This window comes from Cynocephalus volans, chromosome 4 (assembly GCF_027409185.1).
Source record: "Cynocephalus volans isolate mCynVol1 chromosome 4, mCynVol1.pri, whole genome shotgun sequence".
Classification (NCBI taxonomy): domain Eukaryota; kingdom Metazoa; phylum Chordata; class Mammalia; order Dermoptera; family Cynocephalidae; genus Cynocephalus; species Cynocephalus volans.
The window spans coordinates 14345394-14371762 of record NC_084463.1 but is presented as its reverse complement, the minus strand read 5'-3'; the positions used below and the strand labels follow the sequence as shown (position 1 = coordinate 14371762).

General features: G+C 49.2%; 2 protein-coding genes across 2 annotated transcripts in view; one reads left to right on the top strand and one right to left on the bottom strand.

Moving 5' to 3' along the window:
* Positions 1–1980: 1980 nt before the first annotated feature.
* On the bottom strand, positions 1981–12887 carry IL10RA (interleukin 10 receptor subunit alpha). The gene is made up of 7 exons (XM_063093329.1): positions 12821–12887; positions 10655–10802; positions 9886–10070; positions 8667–8836; positions 7884–8037; positions 6283–6404; positions 1981–2907 (listed from the first exon to the last, which is right to left on the bottom strand). Exons 1-7 carry the CDS (start codon positions 12885–12887, stop codon positions 1981–1983), a joined length of 1773 nt encoding a protein of 590 aa, XP_062949399.1.
* A 541-nt stretch (positions 12888–13428) lies between these two features.
* Positions 13429–26369, top strand: part of TMPRSS13 (transmembrane serine protease 13) — an 85138-nt gene continuing 72197 nt past the window's right edge. Inside the window, exons 1-2 of the mRNA XM_063093328.1 lie at positions 13429–13434; positions 13909–14064. Coding sequence (XP_062949398.1) covers positions 13429–13434; positions 13909–14064 — 162 coding nt within the window. The remainder of the gene's footprint in view (positions 13435–13908; positions 14065–26369) is intronic.

Below are 26369 nucleotides of genomic sequence, written 5' to 3'. Positions count from 1 at the left end.
ATAGCCTCAACAGCCAACGTGCTGCACATGGAGCACCACAGGCCGGGCACCGTGTCGAACTCTTTCTATACATGATATCATTTTAACGTCACAACATCCCCATGAGGAGTTAGCATCCCCCACGTTACAGATGCAGAAACAGACACTTGGAGAGGATGAGTAAGCTGTCCAATGTCACAGACAATATGTGTTAGCACCAGGACTTGAACCTGGGTCTGTCTGATTTGAACCCAAGTCCTCAGTCCCGTCTTCTGAAAGCAACATCTCATATCCTATTCATTATCATCCTCAATTATCAACAACCAAGTTGTCCACCGGCCACAGTGTCATCAGAAATCTGACTTCACAAGACTCCCGTGGTCCTGACGATTTATTGGAATAAAAAACATATGTCACTCATTTATAGAGCTTTGTGTTCAAGGCACATTTACATCCATTTTCTCAGTGGAACCTCACATCCCTGTGAATTAGACAAGTCAGACGTTGTTTTCCAGTTTTACAGATGAGGAAACTGAGGCTCAAAAAGGAAAAGGTCACACAGAGTCAGAAATAGAACTCCAAGCCTCCTGAGATACCCAGAATTCTTTCCCCACACTATGCTGCCTCTTCAATAAATAAATGAACAAAATAAATAAATAAAGCTTTCAAGGGAACCCTGAGCTTCTTGGCAGAGTGGGAGAGATCATGGCTGGATTTCTGGGGCCAGAATGTCTGTTTTCAGAAAGCTACAGAGGAATGCAGGGCCAAGAGAGGACTCTGGAGGGCACACAGCTTCCTGGCCTGGGGACTGTGAACTGCCTTTGTTTGGAGACAGATTCTAAATGGACTGCGGGGAAGCAGGACCCACACCTGTCTCTTTTCTGGGCCTCAGTTACTAGGAGCTCTCTTGGTATGCCATGAACTCCTGCTAATTGTGTTGGCCCTCAACACGAGAAAGAAGCTGGCTCTGGGCAGAGAAGTTCTGGAGTCCACTTCCTCCCATCCCAGGGTCAGAAATGTCACCTCAGAAGCCAGGTTGGCTAACTTCCAGCATGGAGGACCCCCTAAAGGTTGAGTTCTTATTTCACAGATGGGGAAGCTGAGGCCGTCTGAGAAGTGGCTGGTCCGAGGTCACATGGCTGAACACTACAACAGCAGGTACCCCTGCCCGGAGCCCTGTCCTCCGGGTATGTAGCTGGACATCAGCAGCAAACACTAGCACAGGTCCCATCTGGACTCCCTGGGCTGACCTAAGCTGGTGCCCAAGACCAGAGGCCACCCGAAGGGCCAAGTTTTGGCCAGAACAAACAACCATGGTTTCTCGTACTGTCGGCAAGACAGCATGGCAGCAGGGTAGGAATGCTGGGGGGCTTGGCTACTCAGTATTCCCCCGGGGGATGCTACTCTAACTGCTGGAAGGAGGGGGATGTCTGCAGCTGGACACCAGAGACGTCCCACCAGAGGGATAGATTCTGAGCCAGAAGCCCCGGGGGAGATTCTTCATGTGACCATCCCAGAGATCAAACCTGGCCTCTGGTCCATCCTTTTCCTCTAGAAATGACCTCTGCAGCAAGGCCCTGAAGCTCCCATCCTCTCAGGCCTCCATCCTGCCAGAGGCCCTGTCACTTGGCTGGCCTAAGAGGGGAATGCTTGGTCTGAGCTGACTTCAGCCTGGCAGCCTCACCACAACTCCAAAAACCCCATGGTTCCCTGAGCAAATAATCCTTTATAATACAGAAAAGAGTCCTGAGTAAAAAGGTCTCTGCTCTGCTCAGCTCTGCCAGTCTGCAGGTCCCCATTCGGCACAACAGGCCCATGCCACCCACACACCCTGCACTAGTTCCGCAGGATGGCTGCTTCCTCCCTGCAGAGCCTGGCAAGGGCTGGCTCCAGTGGCTTGAAGACTGGCCTTGTGTTTCACTTCTGACTTCTGGGGCCCCTCCTCTTGGTCCAGGCAGGGGAGCAGGCATGGCTGGAATCAAAAGCAGCCCTTAGCCTGAGTCACTCATTCGAGTGCAGGCTGGACATCAGTGGCAAGGTGACCAGGTCTGCGTTAAAGCTGCCTAGGAGACCGCTTGGAGCTGCCACACAGTCCAGAGGGGCAAGGTCATGGGCAAAGCTCCAGTCAGATGTTCCCAGGTCACCACAGCTGGTCAAGCCCAGGAGTGGCCATTCCTCAAGTGGTTGGTTCCACTGTCCAGTTATGGTCTCTGAGGGAGCCAGAGTCATTCCTGGGAGATCCTGTTTCAAATAGCCCTTGGCCAGGACTGGCGGAGGCCAGCCTGCCTCAGCATCCAGGCACGTCCTGAATTTGGGGCCAAGGCCATCTGTCAAGGGGGACTCTTCCTCCAGGCAGCCTGCCTTGATTGCCTTCTCCTCTGGGCATCTGATCTGTTTCAGGTAGCCCTGGAATGCCGCCACGGCTGGGTCTTCTTCTCCAGGCACCTCAGGCCCCAGGGGACTGACATGGGTCAAGGCTGAGCCACCCTGTGTATCCCCAGGCTGCCTCTCAGAGTTTTGGACTAGGCCTATGCCACTGTCATCTTGGCCTTGGCTGTCACTTCCCACCTGCTGCTCCCAGGTGGGCCCTGTGCTGGAGCTCAGGCTGGGCTCCTGCAAGCATATCCCACTGTCCGTGCTGTTGCTACTGCCATTACTGCAGCTGTCCCCCAGCTCCGGGGACTCTCCCTTTTCCAGAGTCCTACTGGCCTGGGGGTGGAGGACAGGGAGGAGGAACTGGGGCTCCTCAGTCTGTAGAGATGGCTTGGTACTGCCAAAGCCACTGTCCGTGCTGCCATGCAAGTCCGAGTTCCTCAGCTCTGGGAACACCTTCGGGAAGGCCTCCTCGTCAAGGGGGTGGATAGTGTCTTCAGTCTCTGGGCAGGGAAGCTGGCTGATAGGGATGATGGGGTTGGGCTTCTCAAAGACCTGGGGAGGAGAGGGGAGAGTGAGAGAGGTTGGGTCACCTGCAGGACCCCACCCCAGTGCTGCCAGGTGAAGCCACAGGTCCAGGAGGGGAGCTTCAATGGACGGGACTGCAGAGCCCAGATTACACTGCAGTGTATACATTCTGCTTTGTTTTATAATCAAGCATTCCTCCTAATGCAGTTCTCAGTGTGGCTCAGGCCAGGTAGGTAAGAAGCTTGCATTCTCCGAGCCCAGATGGACTGACAAGCAGAAAGCAGCCTGCTGAAAATGGCGGAAGTTCTCAGGTGGCTCCATCCACAGTGTTTTTCAAACCTGAGAGCAGGTTAGACCCATCTAGAAGCACATCTCAAACTTTTCTGACTGTGACCCAAATCTAACATGATAACCGGTATATATAACGTATATAAATAACTGAGACCAGTTTCACAAAATAATTCTTATCACCGGTGTGCCATTAGATACTCTTGCCTGTTCTGGTCTATTCTATTCTATCCCATCCTACCCATTTCATTTTTAAAAATTTGGGATGTGAGACACCAAATTAATTTCTCCACTCCCTAAGTTGTGACTCACACAAACAGGGTGGCTGCAGCATGGGGCATGAAACAAGGACAGAACTAGTAGCCAAGGACCTGCTCCCACTAGTTTGCAAGAGCCCCAGGGAAGTCACTTAATCCCTCTCTCCTCTGCTCCTTGGCCCCAGCCACGCTGGTGTTCTTTCTACCCAGGGCACATCAAGTGTGGTGCTGTCTCAGGGCCTTTGCACTTGCTGCTTTTGCTTGAATGCTTTTCTCTCAGCACTTGGCATGGCTGCGTCCTCCTCCTCACTCAGGTCTCTGCTCAGATGTCACCACTTCAGAGAGGCCTTCCTGACTGCCCTGGCCAAAGCAGTGCACTGGCCACTCGCTCCACACTAACTTTGTTTACTTCTTCCTAGCACTTAGTTCCTATAATTATTTATTTCCTCTCGCTCTCCCTCTGCCTCCCCAACCATCACACACTCACTCATTCCCCACTCCCCAAAAGGACATGAGCTCCTCGAGGGCAGAAACTGTCTAGTCTTGTTTGCCACTCTGTTCCCAGAGCCTAAACTGAGCTGGCACATAGTAGGCACTCATAAAGTTTGCTGACTGACTTACTAACTCACTCTTGCACAACTGCCCTCATGTCCTTTGTGTGTGATGACTCAAATGCAGCTCTTACTGGTTGAGTCCCTAATGCCGTCACATGGCTTGGTGATTAGGAATGTGTGCTGTGGAGCCAGACTTCATGGGATCAAATCCCAGCTCTGCCTCTTACCAGCTTTGTCACCGTGGCCAGATTATGTATTTTCTCTGTGCTTTAGTTTCTCATCTGTAAAATGGAAATAATGACAGAATGTGCCTCCTTATGTTGTGGTTAGTGCATGTAAAGTGGTAAGAACAAAGCGTGGTACACAGAAGCACTCAAAAAGACGTGCTGAATTGAACTCTATGCTCCAATAATTCTGTAAGGGAAGTATTATTACCTTTATTTCCTAGAGGAAAAAACAGAAGCTCAGAGAAGTTAAATAATTTGCCCAAAGTCACACAGCGGCAAAAAAGAAAGCCCTGGAATTTGTACTCAACTGTCGTGATTTGAAATCCCTTGCTTGTCCACTACTATTTAGCTTGACGGTTGTTGAAAGATCAGATCAAACCAGCTAACAAATGAGAACAAACTAATAAAGATAAGAGTGCTCTGTGCATTGCAAGTTATTCATAAAGTTAGTGATGACTGTGATCATCAGATGAAGGAAATTGGGCTGTATTTATCATGACCTGAAGGACAAGTTAATTCTGTGATCCCAAGGTACAGAAGGAACACAAAAACGGAAGTTGCTTGCCATCTCTCTTGGCATTTTTGCATCTATGTCCATTTCACTACTTTGCATTAAAGTTAACAGTTTACACATTGGCTGTCTATCAAGCCCCTTGGGACCAGGGGCCACATTAATCAGCTTCTCGAACAACATTTTGCACGTAGTAGGTGCTAAGTAACTGTAGCTCAATTGCTACTTCATTCTTTCTAATGCCTCTCCTGATTCACGACTAAGAATTTCCCATCCTGTGTACCAGGACCACCCTCCCCTCTACCTCTGCTTTCTGGTTCTCATGTCCCAGTCTCCCATCCCTGAGGGCAGGCTCTCTGGTGCATTCTTCTCTAAACCACCACCAGCCCAGCTCTAGGCGTTGCACATAGTCCATGCTCAAAGGGCTTGTTAAACAGGCCAATGAGCACGTTTGTGGAAGTGAGTCTCCCAGGAGCACAGAGAAAGGGCAAGCAAGGAGTTGCACAATTCAGCTAGACACAGGAAGAACTTCATAAACCCCTAGGGCTGTAGGAGCTGCCTGTCTCCAGTCTCCTCCTCTTATTCTTCTACCCAGGTACTAGAGCTGGGAACACAGTTCTTTTTTGCCTGGACAAAGACCCTAATTGGGACAGGCAGTCCCATCCCCTTCTTCCTCCAAAACTACCTGGAGTTCTTACACAGAATAATTTCAGAGAGTTTTTGTCTCTCTCCTCATTTTTCCTAGAGATCTCAGGATCCCTCTGGACGTTCCCCTTCAACTATGAGCTTCCCTGGGTCCTTCCCAGCTAAGTCCTTGGCCATCACACAGTCATGCCAGCTGTGGGGGCTGTGGCGGGTCACCTTGGATGCAGCCTGAACTCCAGGCCAGAGACAGGCTGAGGTTTGGGAAATGCTGCTCAATTCTTGCAAGTTGAGTTTTGGAGACGGGCTTGCCACTAATGCGTCATTCATCAGTATAGGGTATCAAGAGGTTAACCCCGGTGGGGGAGGAGGTCCCAGCCTCCTCCACAAATCCCGCCATCCTCAGCCTCGCCTCTCCACTCTGCTCCTTCCCACTCTGACAGCAGCCCAAGGGCCAGCATTTCCAGCCTTCAATCTTCCTCTCCTGTGCTCATCACCCCTAGCAGTGGGAAAATGGGCTCCATCCCTGACTCTACCTGGCTGTGTGACCCTGTGCATGTAACAATTTCTCTGTGCCTCAGTTTCCTCACTTGTAAAAGGAGGATAATAACTGTGCCTGTCTCAGAGACACTAGTGCACAGGGGCTGGCCCATGGCTAGTTATCAGTGGATCATCACAAAACGACTCGTGGCCACTGCAGTTTGTGATTACTCAGCCTGTGTCCTAACATTCTCAGGACTGTGCTTTGCATTCAGCCCTCCCTATCCCCACAGTGCTTGATGATGGTGCCTCTGGATAATGGCAGGGCTGAGTGTGGAGGCAAGCTGAGAGAATGTGCTGTTGGGAGAGAAGGAGCTCCCTGCCCTCCCAGAGCTCTGGTGTGGCTGGGAAGGATGGGCCAGCGGACTCCCTGCGAGACTCACCAGGACAGCAGGCAGCTTCCCCCGACGCTGCACATACAGGTGGAGGGTCAGGCAGTAGGCCAGGGCTCCGCAGAGCAGCACAAGGAAGGCAAAGAACATGCTGAGGTTGGTCACGGTGAAATCTGCAGGCCCAGAGAGATATGTTTGTGACCTGGTACCACAGAACATGAAGGGACAGTCCCAAGATCCCTCAGCTACTCTCAGGAACCACTTAGTGGGTGGGCCCAGGCTATCCCCATCAGGCAACCTCTAGGCCACAGCCCTAGATATGTCTAGAATCCTGCAACAATCCCTGCCTGGCCTTCTAACCCCTGCCCTGAGGATCCCTTGGTACACATACTGTCTCTGCTCCCAGCTCTCTGCACACATCTCTGCAAGCAGAACTGTGAATGAGGCAGGATGGGACAGCAGGTGAGAACAGAGGCTCTGGGGACAGCTAGACCTGGGCTTGAATCCCAGCTTCATCACTTACTAGCTGTGGGACTGTGGACAAATTATTTGATCTCTCTGAGCCTTGGTTTGTTCATCTATAAAATGGGAAAAATTATAGTACCTACCTCATAAGGTGGTTGTGCAGTACATGGCACTTATCATGTACCAAGTAATCTACTTATATCATCTGATCCTTAAAACAACGTTAGGAGATAAATACTATCATCATCCCCATTTTTACAGGTTAGGATCCTGAGGCACACAGAAGTTAAGTAACTTGCCCAAGGTCCTATATTTCCTAAGTGATACATGGTAAAGCTGAGATTTGAGCAAAACTACTTCTTATATCAATGAATGAATGTATAAAAAAGTTCTTAAGGCCACCTAATATAGTTTGTGCCTTACCCTATGGTGAGACTTAAATGACAACGAGCTGCTGAGTGACCTTTGTAAACTGGAAGTTATTGTAGGTCTCTAAGGAATCTCTTGTCTTTGCTGGACTCTGTCCACACCTGACTGGGCACTGGCAGAGCACTGAGTGTTGGCATGCTTCCTCGGGCACTTGATGAATGCTGTCTTGAGTTGCTAGTTATGGCTTCCTCTGAGCATACTCTGTGTCCTCAGCAGACTGCAAGAGCCTCACAGGCAGGACCATGGCCTTCACAGCCTACATCCTCTCCCCTCCCACCACTGGGCAGTGGCCGAGAGCCTGGGCAGTGTTTGCTGACTTTAGCAGCTCTGGCAAGGAGTCAATTCAGTTCTGCTTCCTCTGGGGTGGGGGCTGGGATGTAAGAAGAAGCCCTTTGTATCCCTGGCTCTGAGGTAGGACAGCAGAGGACGGCAATGAAGAGGAACTAGCATGGCTGACTGAGGGTGGCCTGGTTGGGGAGAGGTCCTGGGAAACGTAGCTGTGCTCAAGTGGAAGGTCCCAGAATCAGTAGACCTGGTTTTGCTTCCATGCCCAAGCTGCATGACCCTGGGCAGTTGCTTGTACTGAGCCTCCATTCCCTCATCTCTAAAACGGAGACAACAGGCCCTGTGCCGAGATTGGAGAGCTACATGGGGCAGAGCCTAACAGTGCCTGGAGCCAGCAGCCCAGAACAGTTACTTTTTGGACTGCACAGGCCCTTCCAGCCTCCCTCCCCTCCCTGCAGCCCTGACCGACTCACACTGCTGCTTGGTGAGGACAATGCATTCCTCTTTGGACCATGCTGCCTTGTTAATTCGGGAGCCGACAGATGGCTTCACCCTGACACAGAACTCTCCCACCTCTCCGGAGATTGGGAGACTGAAGCTTTCATGATTTACCTTCTGGTTTGTGAACTGAAATGAAAATGACAACAGCAATGAAAAAAAAATCCTCTTATTTCATGGCACACAGAAGCTGAGAGCTGGAGGGACCTCTAGAGATGACTGCAGCCAACCCCCGTGGTCTTTTTTCTAAGATAACAAACCCTGTGATTATCAATGCAGTCCAGTCTCTCTCACTACCAGAACTTATTTTGTATTAAAAGAGAAAAGGGAGTATTTTATAGAAGCTGAAGATCTTTCCTGAAGGGAATAGAATAAACTGTGGTAGAGAGGAAAGAGGATGGATTTTGCAGGTTCCAGACATCCCACTTACAGGGGTGTCCTTGGGTAAGTTACATAGCCTTTTGGAGCCTCATTTCCTCATCTATAAAATGCAATAAAATATTCACTGTGAAGAGATCAAAAACATTAGCTGTAGCATGCCACATGTGGCACCCGACACACAGTAGGCAGTGTCTTCCCCACCATCTCAAAGGAGCACAGGTTTGAGGGCTGAGGTCATCTCACCTCTCTCCTGTGCCCCCCAGGACCTCCCTCTCCTCTGTCAGCAGAATTCCCCACTGGTACACAAAAGCTGCTCCAGCCCAGGGAACGGGGAAGCTGGGAGAGCCCTGGCCCTGCAGCTTTGGGGAACCCCATACCGTATAGTTTCCCGGCACCTTGCGAATAGCAACCTCGTACTCGCGGAAATGACTGAAGATGCTTTCATATGTGTCGCCCACAGGGGCCATCTTAGGCCTGGGTGGCTGGATCGTCCCAAAGATGAAGCCATTCTGCATCTCTAGTTTCACGCTGCCAACTGTCAGAGTCACTGAGTGGGAAGGCGAAACCATGAGGCCTGAGAGCTGTGGAGGGCCTGGGCATCCTGCCCATGACTTGCCTCCAGGGTCAAGCTTTACCCACCCTAAAATCTGGGCCATAGCAGAACATTAGGATTTCTTTGGAGTGCATTAAAAATACAGACAACCTGGGCCCACTCAAGACACAATGAATCTGAATATCTCAGGCTGGGACCTGGAGATATATATTTTCAACACACTCCTTAGGAAACGTGTCTGCAGCCAGCTGAGCACCAGCCTGTGGGCAGGCATTTGGGAGACAATGACCTCCTAGACCATCGGCTCTGATTCTTTTTTTTTTAAAAGATGACCGGTAAGGGGATCTTAACCCTTGACTTGGTGTTGTCAGCAAACCATTGAGCAACCGCCATCCCTATATGGGATCCTAACCCATGGCCTTAGTGTAATCAGCACCACACTCTCCCGAGTGAGCCACGGGCCGGCCCCTCGGCTCTGATTCTGAATCCTGCAGAGCTAGCTCACCCTGCATACAGAACATGCTCAATCCCAGTCTGAGGAATGGAAGGGTCCCATTGAGTTCAGGGCTTATCCTTTTCTCTTACCTCTCCAGAGAGGTTCCCAACTTGTCTTCAGTAGTGACCTCTCTACTCCAAAGGGATGACCTCTGAAATTTCACCCCTAAAGGCGGCAAGGCCTCATCCAAATTCTGCCCAAGGCTTGCTGCCCCATGCTGAGTATTTACAGATTCGCTTCCTCCCCTTGAACCCTACAAGTTCACAGGCCTGGCCCGTGTGACTCAGCGGCCTTGACCCACCCCAAGACCTCTCTTCTGTAGCATAAACAACTCCAGTTCCCTTTTAAATCTCAGACGACTTTGGCTATTTTCACCTAACTATCTCCAGAGTCCCTACTCGGGCTTGTTTGGGCAACTAGTTTCCCAGACAGGAAGCTTGGGTGACATGGCAAGCTCTATGGGAGCAGAGAGAAAAGCTCTAGACTAGAGTTTCTGGCTGGAAGAGACTTCAAAAGCCATGTTCTAGTTCCAGGGGAGGAAAAGCACCTTCATCCCTAGAGAAGCGGGTGCTGGCCAAGGTCCAATTGGAGTGCTGGATGCCGTCCACTGCCCGGACTTTGGCCCGGTAACCATTGCTGTGGTACAAGTCCAGGGTCACCGTGGTGAGATCACAGGACTGTGCCAGGGTCTGGCTACAGTTGGGAATGGTCTTCCAGAGCTCTTTTCCATACCTGAGGAGAAAGCAGGGTGGGCACTGGGAGAGGAACTTGTACTCAAACCTATCTCCTTTAAGAGGGAAGCGAGAGGCCAGGGGAGAAAACTCCCATAATGGGAGAAACTGGTTACAGCCCTCAGGGTATTTCCTCTAGTCCAGGGCATTTCATTGCAAGCAGGTCTCCTCCCTTGGTTCTGGTATCCAGTACCAATTTCACTGTAGTCTAGAAGACTCTTAGATGGGAATACAAGTAGCTCAAGGTCCAGCTCCTTCAGAAAGACTATCCCCTGCAGCACAGCCTAATTTCTCCCTTCTTCCAATCACATTTGCAGTCTTTAGGGTTTCCCTGTTCTCCAACTATATTGTGGATGTTTTTCCTGCTTTTTCCAGTAATATGGAAAAGACTTGAGGGCAAAGGCAATAAATACCTTGGTCTTCTCACCCCAGAACTCCCAGCACATTGCTCAACACATGTGAGACTCAATCAGTACTTGTCAACTGATGGATTTGTGTTAGGGTCCCTACTGGTCTCAGTTCAGGAGAACAGGAGGGACCCACGCACTCGCTCACCCACCTCCCTCCTCCCTTCCCTTTTCTTACCTCATAAGTGCCACTTCATAGTAGGTATTTTTAGATTGATTCTGGATGGGCATCCAGTGGATGACGTGGTGGAAGAATTCTGCTTCAAACCACACAGATGGAGGTCTGGGCAGTTCTGTCCCCAGGGAGAAGGGTGTCAGTACCAGAGCTAGCAGAGCCCACCCCCAGGGACAAGGATGGTGCTGATGAGAAGAATTATAACAGCTCCCATTTACTGAGTACTGTACGATGAGATGAGCACTGTGCCAACTATGTTACATGTTTCATTTAACTATCACAACAGCTCTACATGGTAGGCATTTATTACCCCAATTTTACCAAAGGATAAATGGAGGCTCAGAGAGTTTAAGTGACTTGCTCAAGGCCAATAGAGCTAGTAAGGGGCAGAGTGAAGACTTGAATCCAGACATGTCTGATTGCAGAACTAGTGTTGTGTCTTGTGCTGTTTGTGATCAGAAGCCTCAGCAGTGGCTGAAAAGAGCCAAGATGAGGGCTAAGGCATGTCGGCAATGAGCTCTCAGATGAGCTAGTCCCTGGCTCTGCCCAGTCTATGTCCCTGCTCCAGTACCATCCCCAGGCTGGTCCCCCCCATCCTTACACCTGGTCCCCACTCTGGCCCCAGCCCTGGCTCCAGCCCAAGGTCACCTCTCTGAGATTCTTTGGGTACACAGATACCCTGCTTGTTGACATCTGCCTGTTGCTCTTCACAGGTCTCCTGGGCTTCCCAAGCTTGCCCATTCCCTAGCTTCCAGAAAGGCTTTACCTATATGCAGACACCCAACCTCAGGCTGGGTGAAAACAGACAGAATGAACCAGCTCTGGTTCTAGACTGGGTTGAGGACATCTCCACAAAGAGCTAGCACACTTGGCTCCAAGGTGAGATACTAAATACCAATCCCTATCTCCACTCCATCCCCTTTGTCTCCAACACACACCACTTGATGGGAAACACCCATTTCAGGAACCTCAAACCAGCATTTGCCAGTGTGATTCTGGGCAGATTATTTAACCTCACTGTTAGTTAAGAGTGCAATAAACACACCTTTTTAAAGAGTCTTCCTGATAAGGAGAATGAAGTATGTGCAAGACGAATAACCACTTGGTTCCCCTTCTCACCTCCTTGATCCCTTAACATCTCTCCTTTTGAAATCAACTCTGCTACTACTTCACTTGCTCCTACCTGTCACCATCTCTCTAATCATACTCCTTTTTCTTCTGACTCTGTCATTCTCACCTATACAGAAAATACATCCGTCTGTGTCTCTTAACTTTCTTTCATATACTGTCTTTGATCCTCAAGTCTGTGTCTCGATTTCAAAACATTAGATGGAAAGTGAAAAGTGCAGCCAGTCTTTGTGGTGTTCGGGCTGCATATCCCCAACTCAGCTTTCGATCATGTGAGTGGCTGATTGCATGTTTTACTTTGTATTTCGGCGTCATGTAGAAGTGGTTTTTGTCCTTGCTCACCCTGTCTCTGCTCTCAGTCCCCTCCAACTCCAGGCCCTCTCATTCTCTCTCTCTCTCTCTGGGGTTTACTCTTCTCCTTGCAGAAGCTTTCCAGGAGAGCTGGCTGGGTTAGGAGCCTGAGCTAAGGACAAGGGATAAAGAAGGAGCAAGGCAGGTGGCAGTGGGAGTGAGCTGGGGGCTAAAGACGGAGCAGGGAGGGGGTGACTGGTGAGGGTGGGGTACAAGGGCGGGGATGGAGGTGAGATGGGACAGGGGCAGAAAGAAGTTAATTGGAGGGCTAGGTTAGGGAAGGGAGAGTCGGAAGATCAAAATCATTCCCCAGGGGGACAAGCAGTCCCATTATTTGAACCAGGACAGCAAAAAAGCCAGAGCTAAATTTATGGTGGCTGATGAATCGGTGGGGAGGAGCGGAGCTACTGGTCTTGCACATACTTCTCTGTCCACCCCCCATTCCCCATCAGCCTCTTCCACTACCACCAAAGGTGAGCCTGAGACCCAGTCTTGCCAGAATGGGGAGCCCCAGCCGGAGACAGAGGAGGTAATGGGCGCCCCTCTCCCCAGGGGGCCAGCCAGACGGGGTTCTCGGGGAATGTAGAATTTTAATGGAGAATTGAGGACGCTTCGGAGTCGAGTCTGGCGACCCCACACAGCCCAGCGGGGCGGGCGTGGAGAGGGCAGAACCGGGTCCCGGAGTCTTACCGTGCGCGCCCGAGCCGAGGCGCAGGCTGAGGAGCGCGGCCAGCGATACCACCAGGCGCAGCAGCATCCTGGGCGCGCCGCATCGTCCAGAGCCGGAGCCGGCCAGCGCCACCGGCCGCTGCTCCGCGGGGTTGAGACTGAAACCTCCGGCCGCCCGCCCCGCCCGCGCCCCGCGGGGCTGACGTCACGGGGCGGGGCCTGGACACGCCCCGCCCCCCGGACCGCGGCGTCCGGAGCCGGGGTCCTGCCGGCTACCTGGCGCCGGGCACTGAACCGGACGGCTGGAAGGGTCGGCGCGCGACTGTCCCGGCTGGAAGCGAGGCTCCGGCCACTTCTCCCCTCTCCCTCGCCCCTTGGCTCCCAGCGCCATCGGGTCAGAGCGGTCCGGGAAGCCTGGCCGGCTGTGTTTGTGTATGTGCATGGGGGCGGGGGGGTGTCGGAGCGCAGATGGAGAGGAATACCCTGGACCCTTTGGGTGCGGAAGGTGGGGTGAGGGTGTCGGAGCTGATTTTACTAGGTGAACAGGCTTGAAATTAGAGCTGTGGCTGCGGCCTCTTCGAGTTGGAGAAGGTGATCGTCCCAGGAGCTGAGGGCAGGTGTGCGAGGACATGTACGTGAGTCCTGGTGTTACCCTAGGACCTCCGTGTAGGGCTCTGAGCTAAACCAGCCGTAGACTAGGCAGTCCCCTACCTGACTAAATAGTTTTGGAGGGGTGTCCATGACCTCTCCCAGCCCTTATTGGTTTCCCTTGCTTGCTTCAAATTTCATGTGCAGAGCTATTTTTCTGCTGGGTGATAGCGCTGCTGGAGGACTCAAGCACATTCTCAATCACACATCTCTGTGTCACTTGGCTCATCTGGTGCACCGAAGGTGTAAGGCTTGGGCAACAAACATTGTCCACCTCACTTTTTATTGGAGGGAGACACCTGCTTCAGAGTGTGTGTGTGTGCGTGTGTGTAGGTGCTTCCAGTCATATCTGATTTGCAGTGATAAGTCTGTCTGGATTTGGATTCAACTGTGGTGTTTAGCATGTGCTTGTGAGTTTATTGGGACAGTGTGTGTCCACCGAGGCCTTCCCTTGTTTTCAGGGAGTACAGGGACCAAAGAAGGGGGGCTCAGGACATTTCCAGGCTGGGGTTGTGGTCACCAAGCTCTCCCTGCTCCTGGGAAGTTCCTGTCAGTACCCAGTGCCCACACTGAAGGCCTTATCCACAGTAGTTTTTGAGAAAGGGGCCCTAACTTGGGTATGTGTGACATTAGCACTGTGTGCTTGGCATAGGAGTTAGTGAGGCATTATCCCTATAGGGTGTTTGTAGAGATGTAAACTCTGTTTAAACATTTTCGGAGTAGGGGTCTCTCTGCCCAGTGGCCTGCACTGAGAGTGTGCCAACTTGGCTGGGGGTGAGAGTTGGGGGGGAGGTCCCATCTTGTATTTGAGGGTCTACATTAAGATTAGAAAGGCTTTACTCTTGATAGTCAGTCAAGGCCAGGAGTACACCACATAGCTGGTATGAAGAGTGCTATCCACAGGCCCACTAGGACACATAGTCACTCAGGGCCACCCTCAGGGGACAACTCATGTTATACCCTCAGATCAGCTGGGAGGGAGAGCCCCAGAGTTTTTTTTTTTAATGTGTGAGGATGTTTTTTTTGCATTCTCCGTTGCTCAGCTGAGAAATTAAGATGGCAATTGCTTGGGAGTACCCAGGCATGACACAAGGGTGTGGCTGCCTTCTGAAGGGACTTCTTAGTTCCCACTGACCTGTGATGTTTCTTCCTGAACTTGTCTTTACTTGTAGTTTTTTGTTAATTTATAAGAGTTTAAAAGTCTTACCCTATTACATTTTGAAGGAAGATCAGGATTCTTAATTCATTTATATGACCACTGTCACTGCACACTCACTATGGGGCAGGCACTGTGCTGAAGCTGGGAGTAAAAAGGCAGTGAAAGCATGGTCCCTTCCCCCAAGAAGCAGTCTAGCTAGACACAGAAAGTCAGCAGAGATTTTAATATGCAGTGTTAAGTGTTATGGGAAGGAAAGTGCAGGTTAATGTGGGGACAAAGGTCATATGTACTCTATCACACTGGGAGGATAGGGAAGATTTCTAAGGGAGGAGGTGACATCTAAGCTGAGACTTGAAGGAGGAGTAGGATGTAGTTAAGTGAAGAGAAAATAGGGAGGGGTTTCAGACAGAGATAAGTGGAGCTGAAGGATGTGGCGATGAGGGAAGATGGCATTTTTTAAGAACCCCATAAAGTGGATAAGTTGGCATTCCTGTTTTAAGATGAGAAAACCTCAATGGCTGACATAGCTGAATACCTTGCTCAGGGCAGAGCCAGCATTCAAATGCAGGCAGTTCTGATGTATCCTGCTGCGTCACAGAGAGCACCCAGAATAGGACTTATGTCAGGCACATGATTACCATACCTTAAGGAAAAAAGAAATTCATGTTTGTTTTGTTTTGTATTATTACTCACTCTCAATGTTCTGAAAAGCCCACCCTACAGTTCAGTGATTTCTGGTATTCACACTGGTACTGGGATAGATGATAGAAAGTAATTATAATAGTATCTTCTGTTTATTGAGCTCTTATGAAGTACCAGGCGCTATGCTGAATACATGTTGTGGCTGGCCACACTGGCCAGAGGCATAGCAATCCCATTCTTCTTCCTGGGCACACGAGGCAGTTATATTTCCCAGTCTTCTTGCAGTTAGGTGGAATATGTAACTGGGTTTTAACCAATGTGAAGTTGAATTGATGGTGCCATGTCCAGGCCTGGCCTCTAATTCTGTCTTTGCCACTCTGCCAGCCATCGGCAGGGGGGTCCAGTGGAGGACTCCAAAGGGATAAAAGGAACTTGGGTCCCAGTATCCCCTATTGGCAGAGAGCTGTGCAGGAAAGACACCCAATCTGCATCAGCCTGTGACTAGAGTAAGGAGGGAACCCATGTTCAAGCCACTGAGATTTGGGGATTTTTGCTATAGCACCTGGTGTTAACTACCCTGATTAATCTGCAAATGTCTCATTTTGTCCTTATAACCCCCTAGTGAGATGGACATCATTGTCAATGTTTTGCAGATGGGGAAATGAGATCAGAGACTAAGTCATTTGCCCACGTCACTCAGTCAGTAAGTAGCAGAGAGAAGAGTTTATCCCCGGTCTGTTTAACTCCGGAGCTCATGTTTTTACCACCATGGGAACAATGCCCTTTCCAGTCCTGGGAGAGTTCTTGCAATAGACAGATGTCAAGTGAGTTGAGAGAGAGAAAGAGAGAGTGGGGCCGGGGGACGAGGAACAGCTCAGGGCTGAGACAGTGTCGTAGAGGGTGGAGGGATGTGGCAAGGCCCAGGGAGCCTGTGGGCAGAGCTGGGTGGACGTCTTGCCTCCCTGGCCACACTGGGAAATTTTTAGGGCAAATCTTGAGATCTGGATAGTTCCATTGTCTCGTTTTCACTTTACTTCATCTTGGCCTTCAGGATGAGGCTTCTGAATGGGCATCACTGGGGGTAGGGTGGGCATCTCAACGGGTAGGAAGCCTGTGCTTGAGTGTGGTAAGAGGCACAGCTTGCAGTTTATGTCCTTGGATTAGGGAAGTCCCAGGCCTTGTGATCACTGTGTCAGTGCTACACATAACAGGGAGAGAGACCTAGAGGGAACTAGCCCCGAGAAGGTGACAGAGAGAAGGAAGCTGCCTGGGAAACTGGGTAGTCGTTGTGTCAAGGAGAATCGCAGATGCAAGGTAAGGGGCCCACCAAGGAGCAGGGTGGACTAGCTCAGCCCAGCCCCAGCCCAGGAGGAGCCTTCTGGCTGTGGTCTACGGAACCCAATTAATGCCCACATCCCTCCACTGTCTGCTTGACTGCCTCCTGGCTGAGTATAAAAGAGCTCAGAAGGGACAGACCCTCTTCTGAATGTTTCTGTCTACTTGGTTTGAACAATGGCTCTGTGGCTTGAATAAGGAGTTGCTTGAACTTTAGCTGGGTGAATGACAGATATCCTTGAAGGGTTTTGAGCAGGAGAGGGACACGGCAGATTTGCATTTTAAATAGAAAAGGAAACCCAGAGCATGGAGGTGACTAGCCAGGGTGACTCACCTAGTTAGTGGCAGAATCAAAACCTTGGTGTCCAGATCGAAATTCAACTCTCTGCCTGTCAGGCCATAGCAGCTATGTTTGTGGAACTACGAAGACAGTGTAAGGTTATCATGCCCATCAACTTAGAGGGAAGAGAAAGAAATGCTGATCTCCCAGATGGTGGACCTCCTCTGCTTGTTCCCTTGAATCAGCAGAGCTGGGGTTAAAAGCCTTCTCACTCATGGAAACTACCTGGGACACTTGTTGGTCAGTGCCCAAGGTGGGAGGAACCCATGGGCCTCTGAAACAGGAAACCGACTTCTAGCCACAGCTTGGCTGTTACGCCCTGAGTGCCCTTAGACCAGTCCCTTCTATTAGCCATTGGCAAGACTGGAATCATTGTAACCTTCCTGTGCTGCTGTAGGCTGGATACAAATGTGTTCTGACAACTGATAAAGGCTCCCTAGATGAGGGGGGGAGGGTGTGAGCAGGAGAAGTATTCAGTAGAAACTGCCTCATACTGCCTGGAGGGAGCCAGCCCTTCCTCCCCTCACCTGGATTTGTTTGGCCTCTCTCCAGGCTGTGTCTGCACTAAGTCCCACACACCACCCCAGGACAAACCGGGCCTTTGACTGTACCTACAACACCTCCCTCCACCAGGGTGATTTTTAAGAAAATCATCTTGTCAGGTAGGATGTGGACCTAGTCCATTGTCATTGCTTTGTGAACTTGGGATGCAAGAGGTTAGAACAGAACATTGACAGAAGTATCCCAAGTCATTTCAAGAAACAGTTATCTTCCTTCTGTAGTCAGATGGCCTTGACTTCTCCAGTTTTTAAGGGTGTCATTTCTCCTTAATTCTTTTTTAAAAAATTTTGATTGGAATGTATTGGTTGTACTCCCCTTAATTCTAAGATCACAAAAGTCAGAGCCCCCATCCCAGGAATGCAGAAAGTCCATTCCCAGAGTCATTCTGGTGGGCTCGCAGCACACCTTTCAGTGTCTTGCAATGGTGGCCTCAGGGCTGCAGCTGGTGGCTTCCAGTATGGGCACAGGCCCTTTATATTTAAGATGCTGTAGAAGTTCTTAAATAACAAAGAGAGATAGTTGGTTACAACTGCTTCAAGAAGTAGCTGCTCAGAGCACCCACCAGCTCAGCCTCATTCTGCAAACCCTCCTTAAGCTTCTGGCAGTCTTCGTTGTGGGGAGACGCCAGCTAAGTGGAAATCTCCAGGCCTCTCTGAACACCTTTCTTGCCCACAGAGAGAGGAAGAGTCTTTCTTCCCCTGCCCAAAGATCACTTTTTTTTTCCACAACAGGAATATCAGTATCCTTCAAGGGAAATTCCTAGCCCCACCCTGAAGGTATGTCTGGCTCCAGCAGCCAACATAAGTCAGCCTTAGCCTTAAATAACAGCACAGGTGAGAGAGTGGCTGTGGGTCCCAGACAGTGGCATGTCAGGCTAATCTAGGGCCTTCACTCAGTGATTCCTCCACAGAGGGGAAGAGACTGGAGCTGCCTGCTCTTCCTGCCATCATCTGAGCTCCTGGTCCTTGAACAGTAGCTGGGCAAAGAGCAATGATTTTCAGGTATGAGACCATGTGAAGGTTAATTCTAGGTGTCAAATTGATTAGCTTAAGGAATACCTAGAAACCTGGTAAAGCTATTTTTTTAAGTGTGTCCGTGAGTGTATTTCCAGCAGAAATTAGCATGAGATCCTGAGTGTACTGGGTGGAAAAGACCTGCCCTCAACGTGAGAACCATCCAATCTGCTGTGGGCCCAGAGAGAACAAAAAATGGAGAAAAAAGGTGAATCACTCTCTCTGTCTGCTGGAGCTAGGATACACTCTTCTCTCCTGTCCGTGGGCATCAGAGCTTGAGACTATTCAGCTTTGGGTTCTGGGACCTACACCCATGGCACTATCAGCTTCTCTGGTTTTGAGGCCTTTGGACTGAGCCACGCTACCGGTATCCAGTTTGCAGATGGCCTATCATGGGACTTCTTTAGTTCATCGTGTGAGCTAATTCCCCTAATAAATCACCTTTCATATATTTATAACATATCCTATTGGTTCTGTCTCTCTGGAGAACCCTGACTAATACAGACAGTCTAAACACAGACTTAGGGAAACATTTCTCTAACTTCTCAGGGGCATGGTTCCACCAAGGAGATAACTGGCATTGCTAAAGAAAACCTGTAACACCACGGTCTGCAGCATCTGCTGTGAACCTATTACAAATGTTCAGGACTTTTGCCCAAACAAAGTGCAACTCTCTGTGTACAGACATGACCAGGAAGGTTCATCCAGGACAGCGGGAGGCTTGCACCTAAATCTCAGTCACTACTCTGTCAAGCAGAAATTGCTTGTAATGCCTTGAATTACAGTTTCTTAGCTTTGAAGACTTAAAGGTCTGTGTCCTCCATACCTCTGGTAACAGCAAGAGTGCTCCATGGGAAGACTCAAGACGTGGCTTCAAGCCCTGGGTCTTAGTTGTCGTCTGTAACTTTGGGCATGTCACGAATTCCCCAGGTCTCAGATTTCCTAGCTGTGAAATGAAGATACCACTTCTTCCAATATATCAGGGTTGTTTAGAAGATTAATGTAAGCAAACATTTATTAAGTACCCTTGTCTAGGCAGGGTGGAATGCAAAAATTTGTCCGATGCTGGCCTTATCAGGCTCACTTTCTTTCAGAGGATTTATGTCTGTAATATAACCTCAATTGGTGTGAGAAGGACCAGCTTAGATCTAAGTGTTCTGTATACTCCGAGATGTTATACACATGTAGGTATTAGTGCTCATGTTGCTGCTTTTCCTACAGATGGGGTGTCCTTTCTGCTTACTGCTGGGCCAAGCATATCTTGAGCAGCTCACAGCCAGACATCTCTTCTCCTTGTCCCCAGGCTCCCAGAGGTCTCACTGCCCCATGGAATCCCAGAATCTTTGTGTGGAGCTCAACTCATCTGTCCCCCTGCTGCTATTCCAGTGCTCTCTCCAGGACATGCCAGAAGCACAGTCTTTCCTTTTTCACAGAACTAATGACAAATACAAGAAATGGTAACTGGAGATCAGCCAGCGACAGTGAATGGTGAGCACGCACATGTGTCCAGCAGGCCATGTGTGGGTGAGGGGGATGGAAGAGGGAAGTTCTATAGTCCTGGTGTGGAGCCGAAGTGTGCATAGTTTATAAGAAAATGAAAGTCAGAGAGGAAGAGCTATCTCAAGAAAATGGCAGGTTCACACCTCACCCCCAGATTCATTCTGCGGCAATCTGACCTTTAGGGACTTAAGAACAAGTCAGCCAATGCTCTTCTCACCTTCTTTTTCCAAATTCTTTTAAACCAGCCAACATTTGAGTGACTTTGATGGGGGAAGGTCCTGCTGGTGTCTGTGGTAGCCAGTAGCCAACCCTCTTTCTATCTTCACACACCTGCCCCTCTGTCCTTCCCCAGCCTCTCTTCTCAGGGCACCAAAGGAACCAAAATGGAAAATTATCAGGACCTATGAAAGGAAAATTAGCATTTCTTTTGTAGATTTTTGGTGTTGTATATGTAGAGGTCATTTTTACACTTCTTAAAACTTTTAAAACTGCAATTGGTAAATAAGTATTCAAAACCCACACAAATTCTCTGATTAAGTAAATACATATTGAGAAATAGATACAATTTTTTATTAACACTTTGATGCACAGTATGAAGTTTCAAATAGGTGACTCATGTTTAATGTTATAAATGGCAGAAATTCTGAGCCTAACTTTGGAAAACTGAAGTGAATATATGCTAAGATTCATGAAATTCTCATAAGCGGCCACTACTCTTGTCCACATTTATAAATTAATTGAAGGATTTCTATGTGATGACTGGGTGCTTGCCCATCTGTGGTTCTAGGACATGCTCCCTGTCCACCTACACAATGAGATACTTCTGGCTCCTGCTCCTAGCCTCTTTCTATTACACTTGTTCTTGAGCTCAGGGCTGTATGCCCACTCCCCATTTGATTTTCCTCCCCAGGACAACCCTGGTCACCACATGCTAAAGCATAAGTCAGTAACACAGCTCTTCTGAGGTCTCAGTGTGATGACAAAGTTCATAATTGCCACACTCTCCTCATGTCACTTCTCCCCTCTGTGGTCCGCAGCTCGAGTCTGCAAACATTCATTGTGGACTCACTATGCATCAGGCACTGTGTTAAGCACCTGGGTACAAAAATAGAAAAGATACTACGTTTGCCCTGGAGGATGTTTAGTCTGAAAGAATGCAGGAAGAAAAACTAACATTTATTCTTGTGCTGGGTGATGCGCTACTATTACTTGATCTGATCCTATACGAGGTAGGTCTCCTTTTCCCATGTCACAGAGGGAGAAACTGAGTCTCAGACAAGTTATGTGATTTTCCCAACATTCCTCAGTAAGTGGCACAGTTGGTTTTCAAGCCCACATCTGTGTGATTCTACTGTATCGTGTTGCCTCCTTCTCTCAGCCCTTACCCATACCAGCTACAGACAAAAAGCAGCAGATGGGACAATCCCAGCTGGAGCTTCCTTGGGAGGCTGCTGAGCAAGGAGCCAGTTATGGAGTCCACTAGCAGGTGTTTGGGTGTGGCTCCTTCCCCTGGGAGAGGCCCTAGGAGTGCGGTCCATGGGGACAAAAATGACTAGAACCCCTAAGAAATGCCCCGACAGGGTTTGCATTTGGCACTGAGGGCCAGCGGAAGGCTTCTGAAGCAAAGACTTTAGCATCCTGCTCCCAGCTGTTCCCACCTGACAGCTCTCGCCCCAGTACCCCCATTTTCCCCAAAGGAAGGCCCTCTGAGAATGTTTATTCTTAAATAGCTGTTGATGGCTGCCACGTACCAGGCTTCATTCTAGGCAGACAAAGCAGACAAAACTACTGCCACGTAGAGGGTTCATTCTAGCAGGAAGAGACAGACATCAATAATCAATAAATTAGATAAGTATGTAGTATGTCAGACAGTGAAAATGCTTCAGAGAACAATAAAGTAAGGGAGGAGAAGAGGGTATTGGGGGGTGTTCGCATTTTAAATAGGGTGGGCAGGGAAGGCCTCCCCCAGTAGGTGACATTAGAATAAGGACCTGAATGAGGTGAAGAATGAGCCACGTGGTGATCTGGATGAAGAGCATTCTGGGCAGAGGGAACAGCAGGTGCAAAGGCACTGAGGTTGGAGCACAGCTCACATGCGTGGGGACTGCAAGGCCAGTGGGGGCTGGAATCCAGTGAGGGGGGGCCACGTGGCTATAGGTTGGCTCCTCTGTGGGGATCATGACCAGTAACTGGCAAACAGACAGACAGACAGAGTGAGGACTTAAGAACTCTCAGCCTCTCCCACTTCCCCTTGAATGTATTCATTGGGGGCAGCGTGGGGGAAGCATGGACCTAGGGGTCTTCTTCCTGCAGCTTGGGCCCTGCCTCCAGCATCTGAGTAGATTTCACTCCCCCTGTGCACACATACTCTAGCCCTTTTTATCCTCATCCTTACCTCTCTTTTTTTCCTGGATCCCCCCTTTATTTTTTCCTTTTTAGATTCTTCCCTCTTCCCCAAATCTGAAGTGTCTGGACATGGAGAAGGCTGATGGGAGGAGGGTTGGTGGTTAAGGTGAGGAGGAAGGTCAAGGTGTATTAGTTTCCCCTGGATGCTGTAACAAATTACCACCAAATGGCTGGCTTAAAACAGAAGAAGTTTATTCTCTCATACTCTGGAGACTAGAAGTCTGATATCAGTCTCACTAGGCTGAATCGAGGTACCGGCAGGGCTGTACTTCCTCTGGAGACTCTAAGGGAGAATCCCATCCTTGCCACTTACAGCTTCTGGTGGCTACCAAATTCCTTTGCTTGCCTTCCCCTCTGTGTGTATGTCAAATCTCCCTCTGCTTCCCTCTTAGAACAAAAATTTCTAAAGAGCCTATATGTGATCTCATTTAGGGCTCACCCCAATAATCCAGGATAACCTCCCCATCTCAATGTCCTTGATTTCATCACATTGCAAAGACTCTGCTTCCATAAGGGTAACATGGATAGGTTCGAGGGATTTGGATGTGAATACCTTTTGGGGGGTCATTTTCATACTCTCACAGAGGGTGCTCAAGTTTCAATATCCGTCTCTATATTTATTCAATCATTCATTTATTTGACTCATGTTTATTGAGCATCTACTCAATACCAGACAGTATGCAAGATGCTGGGATACACTGTGGGCAAAGCAAAGCCCTCCTGGAACTTACAGTTTAGAAGGGGAGATAAACATGAATCAAATAATCACCCAAATAAAATGGAAAGTTACAACGGTGGTAAGTACTGTGAGAGCCCATAACTGGGGGTTTACCTGGTGAAAAAGACCCAAGAAAGTTTCCACGAGGAGGTGTATTTGGGGTGAAATCTGAGGAATGAGTTGGTGTAACCAGGTAAAGAGGGAGGAAAGAGAGTTCCAGATAGAGAGGACAGGTGGCAGAACTGTGGCATGACCAGCACTGGTGGGGTGTGCAGGGCTTGGGGGGGCAGCATTTCAGGGGCTGTGTGGGGATCAGTGTGGTGTGCCTTCTCTCCACCCTTTTCCCCAGTCCTCGCCTTTGGCCACTGCTCTGTGTTCAGGGCTCCTTTCCCCTTTTCTGACTCAGGCTCATCCCTTGACTTCCTGCCCATTGTGGCCTGTGGTTTAGTAAGGAAACTCCCCTAACTCAATGTTGGTGACAGACCTCTAAGCTTCGGTCAACAAATATTTCTTAAAAGCCTACTGTGTGACAGACATTGTGTAGGGAGTTACAGGGAGAAGGGTGAGAAACGACATTACTCTGATCCTTGAGGTGAGAGGCTGGATGGTGGAGGGAAAACACAGAGGCTTAAATGCTGAATTGTCTGTCGAGCTGGGTTGGACTTCACTTCTGCTACTTCCTGGCTGTGTGATCTTCGGAGAACGACTTCACCTGTCTGTGCTTCAGTCCCTTTCCAGGAGCACCTAATTCCTGCCAACAAGTATTTAATGTGGACCCACTGTGTGCTAGGTGGCAGGCCAGGTGCTGGCAACCCGCCTAGCAGAGACATGTCTGAGTGGGAGCAGAACACTGAGGTTGGTTGTTTCTCTCCTGGACTCCAGCTCTGTGGCCTGTAGGGCTTGATCTAAACGTGTTCCTGGGCACATGCCACCCAAGGGTTCCCAAGTGGGAGCTGCATGCCAGGCACAGCTCTCCAGGAGATGGCAGTCAGAGAGAGGAGTCACACGTCCTGTGAGTGTGGACCCATCTGGCCTTCTTTCTGCCTTCTCTTCTGTCCATCTACGGAATATTCAAGGTCTACAGAGAATCCTCCTCGATTAACACCAGCCATTCTAATCTTCTGGAATGCTCCAACTTTGGGAAGTACTATTTCCAGTGATTTTCATCGACGTCTGTTTATCGACCACTGTTATTAGGTGCCTCTACTTGACTATTTTTTTTTTTTTTAATGGAAGTGGCTGCAGTCTTTTCCATTGAACCATCCCATGTAAAAAGCCCTAGGTGGAGTCAGACGGCATGCTAAATTACTAGACTGTGTTTGGCAAATCGCTTTACCTCTTTAGGCCTCAATTCCTATGATAAAGTGAGAATATAAACACTTGTCCTGTGTCCTGCTGGGTTTTGGTAAAAATCAAATGAGATTCTGCACCCAAGCCTCACTTTCATCCCCATTGTGGTGTCCAGGAAGAGGCCTGGAGGGTGGTGAGGAGGGGCAAAACCTTAAGCATTGAATGGTTGAATTCTCTAAACCAGCTGGACCTTACCATACCCACAAATTTCTCATCTGGAGGCTGTTGTGGGGGCAGGTGGGTTAACCGTCCAGAAATTGTTTTGTTTGGTTTTCTTTTCCAACCCTAGTGGCTTTAGAGTCTTCAACTCCCTCCCTGTCCTCTCACCTTTAACATCTGGGTGGGGGATTTTGCTGAGTGTGAAACAGGCTTCCAGATCTCTCGGGTCCTCATAGGCGTGAGGTGTTGTTTTTGCCCTTGGGTGGAAGGGGCACTTTATTTGTCAGTGGAGGTGTTGAGCTGGGCGCCTCATGCTCCAGGGCTGGTATGGTAGCCAGTGTCTTGCAGTCTGTGTCAGAGAGTTCAAGCACCATATCAGCCCATTCTCTGTTGCCTGTAACAGAATATCTGAAACTGGGTAGTTTACAAAGAAATGGTACTTCTTTACAGTTTTGGAGGTTGGGAAGTCCAAGTTCAAGGGGGCACATATAGTGAGTGCCTTCTTCTTGGTAGGGACTCTCTACAGAGTCCCCTGGCAATACAGAATATCACATGGCAAAAAGCTGAGCAAGAGCGTGCTAGAATGTTTCTTCCTCTCCTTATGAAGATCCAAGAGGTAGTCCCATGATAACACACTTATCCCTTAACCCATTCATGAAGGCATAAACCTCATGATCCAACTACCTCCCAAAGGCCCCACCTTTCAACACTGCCACATTGGGGATCGAGCTTCCTCATGAGCTTTGGAGAGGACATTCAGACCATAGCAGGCCCTGACGGGAAATCACAGAACTGGATTCTGGGGTAAGCTCTAGAACAAGCTGAGGTGAGCACATGGTTACTACACAACCAGACTCAGCAGGGAAGGGAAGATGGGTAACCTCAGAGATAGACTGAGAAATGTGTGAAGAAGAGGATTCAGAGCAGGTCTTACCTAGCAGCATTAAACTTGGGTGGACAAAGAGGGTAAAGAAATTCACTCCAATTTTTAGGGTATGGTGTGCAAGCACACAAGAATACAATGGGGTTCACAAGTAGAGTGACTCTCTGAGTCTCAGTTTCTTTATTCATGAAATTGGCATAATGGTACTCACTGCATAGGGTTATTGCAAGGATTAAATGAAATAAAATACATAAAAGATGTTTAACACAGTGCATGGTACCAACAAGTGTCCAACAAGTGTTAGATATGGGAAGTCCAGTTCAGAGTTTATAACTGTTATCACCCAAAGGGTTATTCCAATACAGGTTATTCCAAAATATCCCTTTGGCTCACAACGGTTATAAACTCTGAATATAATATTAAAAACCCCAACCAGGAGAAGAGACAAATCTCCCATGTACAAGATTTTTGGGTGACTTATGTAGATGATCTGCCATCAACGGGGGGCGGGGTGGGGGCATGCCAAACTCCTCCTTTCTTACTGTGGGCTTCACATAGTAACTTCTTTCCAAAGAGGACAGTGTGGAAAAGGGGGAAAAACCGTAACTTTATGGTGGAGAAACCTCACGAACACTACCTGAGCCAGGTGATCAAGGTCAAAGTCGACAGTGATAAGGCATGTTGATAGTATGTGCCCTCAATATGATGTCACCAGAATGGCACTTAACCTGTGTAGTCTTCCTCCTCAAAAACCATCACCTCAGAATAACCATGAGGAAAACACTAAACAAACTCCAGTAGAGGGGCATCCTACATAATGCTTGACCTCAGTACTGTCAAGGTCATCGAAAACAAG